A 16,180-nucleotide genomic window follows, 5' to 3' on the forward strand; every position below is an offset into this window, starting at 1 on the left:
TCCATCTGAGCCTCTGCTTGGAAGTGGTACAGCTTTATCCCTCTGATTAAGTAACACCGAGGTTTGAAAGTGACAGGGAGGTGGGCGGGGGCGGGGGGGGGGGCAGGGGGCTCAGAGGCATGTTTTCTGTCCTCAAGGCCTAATTCTCTGGAGTAAATAAATCTGAAGCAGACAAACTTCACAGCTTTAGGAGACTCACTACTGTCCTGGATTAACTGCAGCTACAGCAACCTTTCCCAAGTCCCGTGTAAGAAGTCAACTTAGTTATTTATATCTAATACATATATATCTATATACACATATATATAGATATACAGTCTGGCCCAACTAAATGTTATGGTCTTGACACATGGATCAGTGAAATTTGACTGTCCTTTTGAAACAGGTCATAGTTGTAGTGTAACATGAGTTTGCAACTGAAGGTGGTAACTATCTCCCACCTGCCTTGTCGCTTATATCTTTTGACTGGCTTCATGCCGGTATGCCCGTCAGCGTGCATGGCGGGCAAACAGGCACCACACCAGTGCTGCTTACACAAAACCCAGGTCTGAATACCAAGTTGTATTAATTTGATCCTTACTTTTGCGAAGCAACAGCAATTTTGTGTGCCCCCCAAAGAGGAGGATGGGGGCGGAGCGAGAGGGGAAACCAGCGCCAGCAGCCTTCAGCCTCGGTGTGTGGAACCAGGCGCTACCCATGTTGTGCCGATGCCACCACCAGTGCCAATGTCACCACCAGTGCCAATGCCACCAGCAGCACCAGGCATGGTTGTACTTGAAAAGAAGCAAGCGCACAAGGCTTGCCGCATGTTCATCCCGGTGCTGCCTCACACTGCGCAGCAAGGCCCGAGCACATTGCCTTTAACGCGGCCTCCTGGCGACTTCACCACAAACACATGCACAGCGTAACCTCCCGCCACCAGGAACTCCCAGCGAGGCCCAATGGCGATGTTCCTCGATGAAGAACCGCTTCCCGGCAGCGCGGGATTTCGGGCTGTGCACCGACCACCTCAGGCCCCTTCGGCTAACAGGTCCCCCCCCACCGCCGGGGCCGGCCCGCCCGACGCGGCTGCCACAGCGCTGCGGCCGGCGGCGCCCCAAGGGCGGGCGGACACTGAGCGCGCGCGCAAGGTCCTCGCGCCTCGGCGGCGGCGGCGGGGGGGGGGGGTTGGGGGGGCGGCGGCGCCCCGTGCGTGCCGCAGCCGGTCACGTGGGCCGCGGGACCGGGGCCGGCGGTCGCGAGAGGCTGAGGCGGCGCTGGCGGCGCAGGCAGCAGCATGGCGGCGGCGCTGGGCGGCCTGGGCCTCCTGCAAGGCCGAGTCAGGCTGGCAGCCGCAGCCGCCGCGACCTCCTCCCTTGGCCGGCCCGGCCGCCGGGCCCCGGTGTGGGGAGGCGGCGCCGCCGCTCTCCTCTCGGCCGGGAGGAGCTACGGTTCCGAGGCGAAGGAAGAGGAGGAGCTGCGGGTCCGGTACCTGGACGACGAGCACAAAGGTAACGCGGGGAAGGCGGCGGCGGGGCGGCCCTGCCCCGCGGCCCCGACCCCGCCTGGGCCGGCGGGCCGCGCTGACCCCTGCGCGCCGCCGCGGCACTGTGGGGTGGCTGCCACGGCGGCCCAGGGCGGGAGGTCCCGGGGGAGCTGCCTGGCGGCCGGGGGCGGGAAGCGAGTGGCGGCTCCTCCTCCTTGGCACCTCGGCCGGTGGCTTCGTCGCAGCGTGGAGGGGGCCGCCGGTGTGGCGGTGCGGAGCGGGGCCGGCTTGGCCTCTCTCGGCTTCTCTTTCCCAGCGTGCAACGCTGTGCGTACCGCCTGTGCGAGGTGCACCTCTGCGGGCTGGCATCTGTTGGCCACTTCGGTGGGAGAGAATGAAGTGTAGTGGCAAACTGCTGCAGGCGTGCTGCTTCCCACAGCTGTTACGTGCTTGTGTGCTGAGGCAGGCAAGGACACAGAACTCTTATCTCTGTTCTCTGTTCGGGAAAGTGTGGCTTCAGCACGCTTGCTCATCTCATGCTGCTTTCCTAGTAACCATCTCACCCTCGTCCTTGCTTGTAGTGCAGCCAGCTGCTGCTGACCTTGTTCTGCTCAGCTATACCAAGCGTATTGTTTTAACCCACCTGGTTAAATGAAAGGAAATCCATGCTCCAGAGTGATCTGGAGCCAGTGCATCATAACACAGGCAGTTTGTACTTCCTCTTATGGGGTCGTGCTCGCCAGATTTTGGAGGTGTTCTTGCTCTGGAGGTGCTTCACCTCCTTTTGTGTCTGTCACTTCCATCCCATTTGGGTGCAGCCAGGCTAGGAATGGTGGAGAAACAGTAAGGGCAAGCTCCTTTCCTGAGGAATTATTTTTAGAGCCATTATGTTATACATACTTTCATGGAGGAGGCCGTAGTGCAGAGTTCTATTCATCTGCAGTGCAGGAATGTCTTTATGTGGATTGTGTGTCCTGGAATAACCATATGTTGAGATGCACAAGTCTGTTTACATCATTTAGCATGTTACCTCAGTTACTTCAGACTTGTTGCAAATTCAGGCAAACACCTGTGGGTTGTGTATGCATATATATAGATTTGTATGCATATATAGAGCGGTAATTTTATTGTGAGCCTTAGAAAATGATTCTTTTTCAAAGGATTAACTGAGGCTCTGCTTTCATCTGAGGGCAGGTTTTTTGTCACCGTTGAGTGTCAGTAAAGTTGGTGATGTAATCTGATCCTGAAATCCACTTCTGTCTTGGTGACTTGTCTGTTCCCAACCCTTTCCAGTTCCTTTAAGATGTACTTCTTTAGTCCTGTTTTCTCAACCAACTGTGGAACTCAGAAGTAGTTTTAAACATCCGTTTTAGCTTTTTAAGGTTGTTTGAAATTGAGGAAGAGGTTAGACAAGAGCAAAGGAGAGTTTGTGAGTTGTTGGAGGAGAGCTTTTGGTTGTTTGTTTTGTGCTTTTTCGACAAATGATAGAAGATACCTGAGTACTACTTAAGATCATGATTTTTATTTCTGCTATTACGCAGCAAGCAGTAAGATTAAGCGTTGTGTTACAGCTGTTGAATCAGCTAGGAGTCTTTGTTTTTGTAATGTTCCAAAGGTTTTTAATACTGTGTGTCTATCCCAAGTTCATTGCTGAATGTTTTTGGTGCAGATACTCTTTTAAGTTTGATTGTGCAGAGAATTGAAGGAGGTTGTTGAAGAAAAGGTGCAGAGACAGTGAAAGTTTTGCATTTCAACAGCCCACTTATTTTTATTTTTTCTGTTGAAAAAAGTCTTCTTGAAGTTGACTTTTCTTTCCTTCTCAGAATATACGTCTTTGTTAAATGTGGCATTAAAAATGCCCCAGAACACGGAGATAGCTTTTGTGGTGTTAAATCAACTGTGGCTATCATAAGGAAGGATTCAATCAATGTGTTTTTAATTCATGAATTCCCTTCAGGAGAAGGGTTTTTCTTTGGGATTGCCTTTCAGAAGGACACAGAAACAAGTAGTGGTTAATAAGTATAAGAACAAGAGTCTAGAAATAAACCAGAAGGAGACCTAAGCTTCATATGCCTCCTTCAGCAGCACAAAGAGCAGACCACGTTTCTGTAAAAGAAACATGTTTCTGCTTCCTCCTTGTGCTGCCACTGCATATCTTTCTTCTCGCTTTGTGTGTCAAGTTGATCAATCTTTATCTGCTTACAGCATGTAATACCCCTGCTGCATTATGACACTAACTCCATGTAAGTCCCTGTGGTCTTTATTGCTCTTCTTTAACCTACCATTCCTTTTTCCACCAGTTCATGGTGGGACCCTCCTCATGCTGTTTCCTCACCATATTCTTCCATTACATGCTTCTTGGCTACATGCAGGGACAGACCTTGTCCCTCTGACAAGCTTTTACAGCGCACACATGCTGGTTTGTGCTGTGGTTATGCTCTTGTCCATGCCCAGTCTTTCTGTGCTCCTTGGAGAAGGATGTGTTGTCTGAAGGTCTTTTACAGCTGAGGATGCTGGGGAGGCAGGGGCGCAGACTTAACTGCCTCACATACAGGCAGATAGCTTGTAGCTCTAGATGAATCTTTCCTTGCAGACAAAGTAGCAAACCATCCTGCTTCATAACACTTCCAGGTGATTTGTCTAGCATCATTTTTGGGAAGCTGTTAGACAAACTGAAATGAGACTATATTTGAAAGGGGCAGTTGCTGAAATGTTAACTCCCAACTTTGAACTGAACTACAATAGAAAAGATGTGAGATTTCTGAAGAAAGTGATTGTAAAATGCCCATGTATTCTGAGCATGTTGCAACTGGTGAAGCTTTTAGTGTCAGCTTTCTATGAGTATAGGTGAATGCCAGTGCATTAGTAAGTTTTAATTAAATAGATGCCTTTTACTTTGTATGAGATTCTACTTAGTTATTACTAGGGTTGAAATATATTACAACTGTTGAGATTTCGGAACTTTAAGCCAAGTTGCGTTAGTGATCCTATTTCAAATTTTAATGAACTTATGGCTCTTGCTCTTAAAGTTATGGATGGAATTAGGAGAAATATGCCTGTAGTCTTGAATCAAGTGTTACAGTGTCACTTGCTGGAATGAGATATAAATATTTGTAAAGTTTAGATTTTTACACTAGAACAACTCTTTGTGCTTCTATTTTCCAGCTGGTTTTAGTTGAGTTTCAGTACGTAAGACAGCTTTTTGTCCTCATAAATTAGAATTTTAACATACATGAAATGGGCAGAATAAATGTGGTCTTAAAATTGTTTGTTCAGAGGTTTAAAAGTGATAGCTAGCTGATGAATCGGAAGCGTTTTCCCTTCTTTTGCTTTGTTTAAATAAAGCAGGACTGAGCAGATGAGATGTATTAATCAAAGAAGTGAAGGAAAGATTTTAAAGTGGTGTTTAGAGATAAAAAGTGTGCAGATACGGAATTTTGAAAATGTTTTGGTGTTTTTAAAAAATACCACCTAGTACACATCTGTATGGTTTTGCACTTGAATACTTCTTGATAAGGTGATCAATGGAAACCACCAGAATTATGCATTATATGCTCACCATAGGTTCTTGTTTTGCTTAAGAAACTACTCTAGAATAATAAACACCTTAGTCAACTTGTGTGCTTTGGTTTATCTGAGTAGTTAAGTGAGGCAAGCTTAAGAATAACTTAGCTGTCATTGATCCTTCCTCCATTTTTCAGTGCATAATTCAGATATTTTTTTTAACTATTAAAAAGAACGTTTGATCATTTGTATGAGTGTGTATGCTAATACAAATAAATGTCTTTCTATAAGGACTTTTTATACAGATGTAGTGAATCTTCCTAACTCCGATAAAATTACTAATATAAATGTAAAGACAGGATTTATTTCTAAGCAACTGTTAAATCTGTTCCTGCCAAACATGGAGGATGAATATTTTTGAAAACTAAAAAGCACAAGATAAACAGACAAACATCATTATTTAAAGTAACATTTCCTGTGTGCTGATATAAACTGCAGTTAAACCATGACCCAATAATTTCACTTAAATTGATCAACCTGTTTTGTGCAGTATAGAAGGAAATATGATCTTCTCCCAGCAGTTTTAAATAACGATAGCATTGTATATTTTATATATGACTTTCATAGAGTTTTCTTTTAAACATGAAGAATTATATCACAGGCAGCTTTCTAATTTGACAAAGGTAACTTGTAAGTAGAGAACATATTGTACATCTGGATATGCTTTTCCTCTGACGGTTAGCTAGGCAAGCAGTACACAGCAATATGACTGCTTACATTAGACAGCATCAGGAGTCATCGTAGTCCATTGGAGAGCCTAGCTAACAGGGTAGAAGTTAGTTTTTATTATGTGGATATAATTTTTAATAGATGCATATTATTTGCTGAAGAACATTCTGAAATAATGTAGAGATGACTCCCAGGAAAACCTGTAGAATTAATATTGAGTTTAGCATTATGTGAATGTTTATTCCTTCTTAGTTTATCTGCTGCCACTTTGACACCATATAGAAACTGGAATTTTATTACTTTTATTATTTCTACTCATATTTGTTGATGAATGTAATGATGACTTCCAAGTTATTTTTTTCTTTTATGAATAGATTTTCAAACAATTTTTAGAAAAAAAATATATTTTGGAAAGCACACCTAGAGGGTAAGTATGACATTGTAACAGGTATTTAAAAATAATCAGAATTTCTGTATGACTGACAATATTTGTCAGGATGTTTACCTGTATGGCAGTATTGTCTGAACGTTTTGCTTTTTTTCTTCTTCTTTATAATTGGGTTGGTGGGTCTTTGCAGTGTTATATGAGCCTGATTATTCCTTTTCACCCTGGTTAGGGAAATTTATCCTGTCTAAAATTGATGTACCCATGTGGCCAGGGCTTTAAATCTTGTTGAATGTGCAAAATGGGGAAGACTTGCCTTAAATAGTTTTTGCCAGGAGCTCCTTAAGGGGTGGACTAGGAAAGGGAGAAGGATCAAATTCTGAGCTGTAAATCAGGAATTCTGTTTTTCAATTTCTGTTTGTGACTTTGAGCAGGGACTTAATCTGTCTGTTGTTTGGTCACTGATTAATACATTGGGAAAACTTCCCAAATCTTACTGCAGTATTAAAAAGCCTAAGCATTTGTTTTATAGATGCCCAGGTGCTATAGTAGTGGCATATTAGAACAAAACTCACTCAAATGAGAATTCAAGGGATGTCTTTCTGTATACACCACTGCAATATATAATTTTCTCTTGTAAGTCTTTCATGCTTTTCCTGTTGCAGTTCTTGCTTTATTATTTTTTTTTCTTAATTAACAAATAGAACAGCATTGTGGCTGTCATCTGTATTTACCTCTTATTTTTCTGGAGAGGGTGGCAGAAGTGGTAGGTTTATGACTTGGTAGACCACTAAGAAGAACCAACCTGTGTGATTTTTCTTCAAGGATCATCCCTTCATAGGAAAAAGTATTAAAAGGGCTTTAATGCTAAATTAAACTTCCTTCTAAAGACACTAATATTGGTGGTGAAGCTGCAGTCTTTAGGCTGTAATGGAGAGAAGAAAAATATAAGTGCAATTAAAAAGTGTCATTGCTGTTGACAAAAAAATGTTTCTGGAAAGGACTTTATTTCTTAACTGAAGAACAGTTTGGGGTGATAGCATCTCTTTCAGTCAAACATCAGATTTGCAGTGTGCCTTAGAATTCAAAATCAAAGCCTGGTCAAGTGTCTCTTTGCTGCTTTAACATGTGGTGCTGCTTTTGCCTTATGGCAAATCTACTTGCATTGAACGTGAAATATTTGGATTTGGAGTAATCTACCTGAAGAATAAGTTGTGACTGTAGAAGAAGCACTACTCCCGTTTGCTTAACAAAATATAAACAGATTCCCTTGTAAGTGCTGAATAAGGGTCCTTGCAGGAGGTCCTAGGTGAATACCTCCAACCATGGGGATGAAAAAGTGGGAATGTAGGCTTACAGAAGAAGGGTGTGAAGGTCATTTGGGCTAGCCAGGCTCCTACCCACTTTTAGGAGGTGTCTATACATCGAAATTTATTGTACAGTGGAAACAAGCAAGAGTCATGTATTCTCTGTTACTTGTGTTTAACCATTCTTATTTGAATCTTGAGTGGTAGATGGTGAGTGGAGGACTTTGCAAATTGGTAACTACAGAAGGAGCAGGAGCTGTCTTTAATCTTGTCTTGTGTAAAGACGTACATGCAGGAGGAAGAAGGGGAAAGGGAGTGGGCTCAAGCACAAATGGGTCAGTCATTTGGGAGGATGCGTTTCCCTGAAATAAAAGAAGTACTATGCACTGAGATGACAAGACCAGCACCCTGTGGAGGCTACAAGAGCCTTATGTATAGATAACTGAGAGGACATAGCGAGGTAGGTGTCAGTATCTTTCCGCAAGCAGGAAGCAATAGGACAAGAGGAAATGACCTCAAGTTGCACCAGGGGAGGTTTAGATTGGATATCATAGAAAATTTCTTCACTGAAAGGATTGTCAAGTATTGGAACAGCCTGCCCAGGGAAGTGGTGGAGTCACCATCCCTGGAGGCATTTAAAAGATGTGTAGATGTGGTGCTTAGGGACATAGTTTAGTGGTGGACTCAGCAGAGCTAGGTTTTGATTGGATTTGATGATCTTAAAAGGTTTTTTCTAACTTAAATGATTTTATGATTATACGTGCAAAGATGAGTGGTGAGGAAATATCTGAGAAAATGCTATTTCTGGAATGTCTTTGTTAGTCTTGTAGATTAATGGCAATACTGTGGGCATTTTTGTTTGAGATAGAAAGCTCCCATTTTGTCTTTAGTTCCTGGTTCCTGTCCTAGTCCTTTACCTTTCTCCCCTTACTCCTGCATTCTTCAAATAACAACAACAACAAAAAATAATCTTGATTGATAAAAGCTTACCAGGGCTTGGTCGATTAAATAGGAGTGTGTGCTAGTATTTAGAATTCAGGGAGTTGTGGTGTGTTCAGGAAGTGATTGTCTAAAACATTGCTTGGTAAACATAGGCATCCCTTTTGCTAATCATACCTGGTAAATGAGGGGGGTTGAAATAAGGACAAACAAATGCTGTTGCTGTTGCAAAGTTCAAACCCATGAACATGTAATCAGTCAATGAGACAACTGATCTCTAACTGGACTAAGAAAGCTGTGAATGTGTGACTGGAGCTGTGTACCAAGCACTAAGCATAGTTTTTGTGGGAGAATTTTTCTATTATTTTTTTCCTTTTTGAACAGAAAGTTCAGGTTTCCTGTTGGTAGCATTCTTTCTGTGTTTGTGACTTCCTTTTATCTATATCAGAGTTGCTAGTTTTAGCTGTTGTAGCACTTGCTTTAAGAAGTTTCGAAAGGCAGGCTGTCTAAATATGGAAACATGCTTTATAATTAAGTATCTTTACTGGTTGCATGTCGGCACTTCACACACAAACATGAAATTTGTGCATACAATCGTGTAATTGTACATCAGCCTTTGTAAGCACTATTTCCACGTGAAGGTGTTAGGGCCATATTTTAATTCTTAAAATAAATGTAATTACTGTTGAACATCGAAATGTTTAACATTGGAAACGGTAAGTCAATTCATTTTCTTTCAAAAACTCACCAGGTAAGTGATTACACTAGTAGATTTTTGCAGTTCTCAGTGATGCTTTTCCTGTAATTTCAAAATGATAATTCACATAGATAGTATGTATTTCACTATATTGTAACAATGATATAATTTTTCTCCCCCTCCAGGAATTGTGGTGCTTGGATTAAACAGATCGCATGCCAAGAATGCACTTAACAAAAATCTTCTAAAAATGGTAAGTGAAAAGGATAGTTTTTAGTGTAAAGGTGAAGTATTAGAATTAAGCACTTTAAAAAGTATGTGGTTATTCCCCTTCCTCCTTTTCTCTGTAGATGTCAAAAGCTGTGGATGCTTTGAAATCTGATAAGAAAGTACGAACTGTTATATTCCGGAGTGAAGTCCCAGGGATATTCTGTGCTGGTATGCAAACTTAATTTTCCTGAGAAGCTGGAAATCTCTATCTCATATTGCACAACAAAAGCCCAGATTCCAAGGAAACATGTCTTTTGTATATATTCATCTCAGTAGCAAACAAAACATTTTAAAAATTATTTTCCTTAATTGCTAACAAGAACTTAATATTGGTTTTATTCTTTCTGTGTCATAAAGTATTTAAAAATATGTAAGTTTATTCATGGTGATGGAAAATCATTTAATTTAGCTCCTGGAAAGTCTTGCATGTACTTCAGAATGAGGACCACATAATGCTAGAGGCCATGTAAAACGTTGTGTAGAAATCTGTATCAAACCCATATTTTCAATACATTAAAAATAACTTTTATTTAAAGAATCAAACTTAAAATTCCTTATGAATGTGACTGTTACTGCAGGCTGAGTGTATTTGCAAATAAAAAAAACCCAAACGAAATAAAAAGCACACCCTCCAACTCACTTACCAAGCAGCACATGTGTCTTGCAAAAGTGCTCAGGAAAATGAAAGCTCTCAACTACCAAACACTGGGAAACAGAATTTGTCAACATGTCAAAATCAATTGAAGCAACCGTGTATTTTGTGGATATCAAGTGAATAGTCTCCTTATTTTCATATGTCCCATCCAGTTCTTTGTTCAAAATTAATTTAAGAACATTTGAAACTGAAAACAGAAGTTGTTTTCTGCTTTCTAATATACAAATTGAACTGTCAGGAAAGAGGAGGAGATTAGTTCTAAAATCTTTCTTTTCTGATCATTTATGCAGTCGTGAAGCTTGCTAGCCACACATAATTAATTCAGTTTAAAATGGAAAACAGTTTTCCCAGTTTTTTTTACCTAAGTGCTATTAGTTGAGTTTAAAATTTTTATGTGCTTTTAATGTCTGTTTACATCCAGATACAGTTTGTCACTGTAAGACTTATGAAAAGAATTGTCTTAAAAAAGAAAGTAATCGATTCAGCATTTAGTAATATATATAAATAGGTTAAATATGTGTGCATTAATTAGCATATTTAATTTAAATGTTGTACCTTGTTTTAAAACAAATTTTAAAGATCAGTTACTAATCTTAGGGGAAAAGTTTAAAAGCTGTGGTTTTTAAACTGATGAATAATGCAGCATTACAGCAACACATGCAAATGGAGTTTCAAGTTAGGTGTTATGTACTTCATATAAAAAGGTGGCCATTAGTTGAGATTTGTTAACTCTTTTGAGGTTTTTCAACTAATTTTTTAATCTAATAGACATGAATTTTGTGGTAGTGTTATACAGGAAATATGAGAGCAGAAATACCGAGATCCTCTCCCTCAAAGTTAGGTATGCTATTAATACTGTATTTATGAGCTCCAAGTAATTCTCTGGTATTCTTTGCTGGTTGACTTTGCAGAGCTGTTTTGGTACTAAGATTTAGTGTAGGCATTGTTGCCTGTGAGTATGTATACACAGCTGACTGTAGACAAGGTACAAGGATGTTTGTGTGTGGACATAAGGAAGGGCAATTAGCCCTGAGAAGAGGAGTGTGAAAGACTAGGCCTGGATAGCTATATCCAGGTCTGAAAGCCGGGAGTTAGGGGTAGAGTGTGGACTAGGTGTATGTAATTTTTTTAAAAAAAGTGGCTGGTAATATGAGAGTCCTAGAAAAGGAAACTCCTGCAGCTGAACGAGCGAAATAAATAATGTTCCAACAGTGGCAACTGAATTTCAGGATGAATGAGAAGATGTGAGACAGTTTGTCAATGAAAATAGGCGTAAAGAGCTCAGTGGCTGGATGGGTTGCTTTTATAGATGACTTTAAGGGGTGTCTGTAAAGAGAATGAAACTAGACAAAGCATAGTGGGACATGGAGAAAACAGGTAACAAAGCATTTTCTGAAGGGGACTTAGGAAATTCAGTAGAACAGAAGAAAGCGTTTTCAAACTTAAATGTTAAAGAACAATGTGCTGTTTCAAGGACAATTTCCTTAAAAAAATGGAAGTATCATCTTGTGAAATGTCACATTTTCTTATGCGTTATAGTGTAATTCAACTAGGCTAAACTTTGAATATTTGTTTTAGTTTTTGTATTTCCTCAATTATATTTTCTTGCTTGCATGTGTGGGAATGTATGTTTCTAAAAATACATTTTTTATGATGATTTTTTGGACCGCCATCTGATGTTTTACAGACCGCAGATTGAGAAACTTTGTCCTAGAATGTAATTCCCTTTTATGTGTGGAATGAAATCCAAGGTCTTTAAATCTTGCCATTCCTCAGCTATCAACAAAAATCTGTGAAAGCCACAAGCCAAGTGTCTTGTTTCCTTCTAAGGGCTGGTCCACAAAACATGACATCCAATTGTTATTCCCAAAATGACAGTGTGGGTGATTAAAAGATTTAAACTTTGTTGATGACTGATGTGGATTTGAGTATGATTCCAAATCATGGAATTTTCACATGGTGAAATGGGAAGGGGAAAACAAAGTATTTCACCATGTGAAAATTCCATAAAATACAGAGATTGTGCCAGGCAGTCATATCTTTTCATTTCTGCACAGAGATTCGCTTTGAATCTTTTACTACTGTTTTCTTTGTATCTTCTTTCTTATGATCTATACATCCATTAGTGCAGATAGTTCCTCATTAATATTCTAGCACTGATCAAAAGGAACACCTGGAAGTCAAAGAGCAGCTTGTCTGGGGTTAAGGGTGCATTAATGTCTAGGAGGCTTCCTTGTGCTTCCATCAGAAGTGCTCTGGCTCAGAGTTAGTTCCTGGCCCCTTTCTCTGTCTAAAGCCAAATAAATAAAATATTGGCCTTTCTGGATAGAACACGTATGACCAGTTCTGGCCTATGTAAGTCTACACTGTGTGCCTGCCCGGTTCTGTGGCCAAGACAGGCGAGTGTGCAGGATTCCTTTTATTTGCTGGCGGCAGTGTTCCATCCTTGAGGAGGGCACAGCCTGCAAGGAAGGTGTCAAAAGTTTGTGATCAAGTAATTAAGAGCTGTGGTGTGTTCACACAAGGGACTGAATTACGTTGACATAGGCAGTTCAAATAGCTAAATTTTGCATTATTAATGTAATATTAACATATATATATTAGTAATATTGCTAAGGTAGTTTTGTGAGCAGATTTTCAGGATTTTTCATCTTCATAAAACTTCTGGAAGTGTAACTGTGTGCACAGTGTGAGGAAGGGAAAAAGGACTGTCCACAGCTTGTTGCAAGACCTTAATTTGGAGTGGCAGTGTATTCTGGAGGCAATCTTACAGCTTCTTCTGATCTTAACTACATGAGATCTGAAAGAAAATACAAATAAAATACATGACCCAAGATCTACTTTTTTTGTTTTCAGATAGCGTTTGATAATGTTTGTGGTCTGAAGAGTTGAACAACCTAATGTTGCACCTTAAGCTTTTGTTGTTCCGTTTCCTCAGGCTTTGAATAAAAGCCAAAATAATATTTGTAGAACTTTTAGTTATTACAGAATTTTGCATTTGGAAGTGTTGTTTTGGCAGACTAAAGCCTGTTGTGTGATTCCAAGTCTTCTCTCTTCCTTTTTTTGTTTTTTTCCCCTCTCTCCCACTCTTGTCTATGTGTTAGGTGATGTGAAATGGGGATTATGTTACATTTTGCAATTACAAACTATGGATATTTGAGATCAGGTAATATAATTCTCTTTGTAAGCAGTTTTATTTGTTGATGGTTACAATAGTTAAAGAAACAGACTCCTTTAATGCTGTTTTCTTTCCTCCTGTCCACCTGCTATTTCATGTACTATTGGTTCCCATAGGACTGTCCTGTTCCTCCAGGCCTCCTTTCATGTCCTGTCAAGAAGGCACTTATGCATTTAAAAAAAAAATATTCTTTATGTGTTTGTCTCAGGCAGTAACTTACTGGCCCATAGTCCATTGGTTCACTTTACAGCTCATACAAATAAACAAAATGCCATGCTGCTGTTTTACAGTTCAGAGTGGTTACTGTTTTGTTTTCCTTTCTCTGGTGCCTGGCCAGCCAGGACAGTTGCTTAACCCTGGCTGGCCTAGTACAATCAGAGATTGTTTCTTTCGTGAAGGTCCACATGTGAGGAGTTGTCAGTTTCCCTGCATCCATTCACCCTCTGTTGGTACACAGCAAAATTCTGATATTTCATATGGGGGGATAATGAAATGCCATGATTCCCTAGAGGAACTGACCACTTCTGGATTTCTTTTTGCATGGGAGAGTTAGGAGAGCTTTCAGGGTCAAGAACCTCTAGCTTCTTGAGATTTTTTTGGTGAGTGTGTTTAGAGTATAACTGTTAAAGAACAGGCTCTTCAGCACTGCTTCTGTGAAGTGAACTGCATTAAATGAAATAGAGTTTGTGAGATGGGTGTGTTTTTGCCTTCTGTATGTGTACACACATAGAAAGTGAGCTTTGAGGTAGTTTTTAGTGGACAGATTTGAAAAAAAATTGTTCTTTGGAGACCTTATTTCAGAAATCTTTGAGACATATCAGAATACAGTAGATAATTAACTTATTTTTTGTTGTAACTGGTTTTCAGGATAATTTGAAATATTTGAGTATTGGAGCTTTTCAAACCACTTTGCCCTAAAAGTCACTGCAGCTTGGCCAAAAAATCCCCTTCTTGGAAAAGGAGAAGTAATCTTTCTGCCAGCAAAATTTCATAGTTTGGGTCTGTGGTGTGAGTAAAGCCAGCACAAATGCTTTTCCTGTTGGCATAACTTGTCTACATCAGAATTTTGTTTCCAGCACAGCTGAGTTGGCTGTATGGTGTGTGGTTCCCGGCTGCCATTTCCAGCTGGTGTAGTTTTTCTGGCAGAAGTTTATGAAGCAGACAAGCCTGGTAGAGCAGATCTTTGAAGTCTTCATTTATGGGTTTTTGATCTGGAGGAGGAGAGGAGTTCCATAATAGCTCTCAAATGCTTGACCTACTCTTATTTTTGTTGAACTAGCAAGAGTAGTAGGGGAGTATTACGTGGATGTAGTCTCCTTTTTCCCTCCAGTCTGTGTTAAGTAAGCAAGAACAGAGGTTATATTTTTCCAGGTCATAATTTGGTGTTCCAGATTGCACCTCCTGCACAGGAATTGAGGAAAGAGTTTGTTTGTTAATCCAGTGTTCCCTATTGAGGCTTCAGATCATGCACGAAAATATTTCAGTGTCTTTTGAATATTTTTGTTGCTGTACATACATTTCATTCCCCAAAATAAATGCCTTCAGAGGTAGACTGTAGCAAGGTTCTTTTTTTTTTTTTTTTATTTTTTTTATTTATTGCAGACTTTCACCAAGGTTCAGATTCAGACTGATGCTAGCTGCTTGTAGACTGCTAGGCTCAATGACAGTTGTTTCCCCTACAGCAACCTGAGTTATGCAAAATCTGGCAGGTTGGTCAGTCATATGACAGCTGTGTCTTGTGAGTATGTGCGGAGTTATCTGTTGAGTTTGGAGTCCACAGCTTGCATTTGCCCAACATTGGTGATTTAACTTCTTAATTTTATTTCTGCTGTTGTTTTTCTGAAGGAACTAATAGCCGTCATGATTTTCTGGAGCAAATGCTGAACAACGGAGCCAATAAAGAGTGCAGTCAGGATTGTGGTTTAATCCCCTATTCTATACACAAAACCCCAAAACCCAATAAGAAAAACTGGTTTGAATGTCTTTCTTTTGGAAATATCTCAGCCAAATAACTCCAGTTGCTCCTCTACCTGCTACCCTGAGGAGCCATACTGCATTTCAGAAGAAATTAGAATGACTGGATTTTTGAGAGCTAGAAAAGTTCATCTTAAACAAAAGTTTGTTCTTGGCATTAAGTATGGCAGAGCTGTCATGCTCCTAATCGATCACTTACATGATTCTAGTGTTAGAACGTAGTTCAGGTAGGTTCAGCATGTTACTTGATGCATGTTATTCTGCCCATGTTTACCTTAACCTTGTGCTAATTGTAGAACAAGGGAAATTAGAAAACAAAAATTGCTTGTAGTTAATGCAGCACATAGTGGCACAGTAAATAGCTGCATGCGTAGTTTAGGCTGAAAAAATAGATAAATGTGCATCCACCTTTTAGCTGCATAAAAAATGCAAATAGAAAGTTTCCAGGAAGTCTTTCAGTAAGAATATGAGAATATGACCATGTTAATTTTCTGGAATCCAGAAGAGTGATCCATTCCTATGAGGGGGCAGGCACAACAAATGGGGTAGGAAGCTGGATGGGACTGTCAGCAACAGTGCAGTCAGCTCTACTTATCTGTGAAACTTTCAGCTAAGTATCACTTGGCTGCCTTCTCATTAGTGATTACAGTGCCCGATTTGAGAAAATTATAGGGAAATTTTTTGTTTGTTCCTACCCCCGTGCCCCCCAGTCGCTTTACTTAAAGTTATTCTGTAGCTGGGAACAGAGCTTTTAAACCAGTGTATTGGGTTTACCTGGTGGTAGCCCCTGTGAGAACAGAGCAGGAGCTGTCCCTGTATTGGACACAGTGGGATCCACCCAGCTCCAAAACAGACCCATGGCTGCCCAAAGCTGAGCCTGCCAGAGGTGCTGGTGGCACTTCTGTGATAGCATATTTAAGAAATGGTAAAAAAACATTCGCAGGAGCTGTGACAGAGAGGAGTGAGGAAAACATGAGAGAAACAGCCCTGCAGACACAAAGGTTAGTAAGAAGGAAGTGAAGGAGTTGCTCCAAGCACCAGAGCAGGGATTCCCTTGCAGCAAAAGTTGTCTTTTTT

General features: G+C 40.6%; 1 protein-coding gene across 5 annotated transcripts in view; it reads left to right on the plus strand.

The window, feature by feature from the left end:
• Positions 1-1,231: 1,231 nt before the first annotated feature.
• Positions 1,232-16,180, plus strand: part of AUH (AU RNA binding methylglutaconyl-CoA hydratase) — a 114,902-nt gene continuing 99,953 nt past the window's right edge. For 2 of the 5 annotated variants that reach the window (XM_040579333.1, XM_040579334.1), the window contains exons 1-3: positions 1,233-1,490; positions 9,212-9,279; positions 9,377-9,464. In XM_040579333.1, the coding sequence (XP_040435267.1) occupies positions 1,277-1,490; positions 9,212-9,279; positions 9,377-9,464 (370 nt within the window). In that variant the 5' untranslated portion in view covers positions 1,233-1,276. Of the gene's footprint in view, positions 1,491-9,211; positions 9,280-9,376; positions 9,465-16,180 lie in introns of all 5 variants that reach the window. The other 3 variants (XM_040579336.1, XM_040579335.1, XM_040579332.1) reach the window with 3 other exon arrangements.

The sequence above is a fragment of the Falco naumanni genome, chromosome Z (genome assembly GCF_017639655.2).
Source record: "Falco naumanni isolate bFalNau1 chromosome Z, bFalNau1.pat, whole genome shotgun sequence".
Taxonomy (NCBI): domain Eukaryota; kingdom Metazoa; phylum Chordata; class Aves; order Falconiformes; family Falconidae; genus Falco; species Falco naumanni.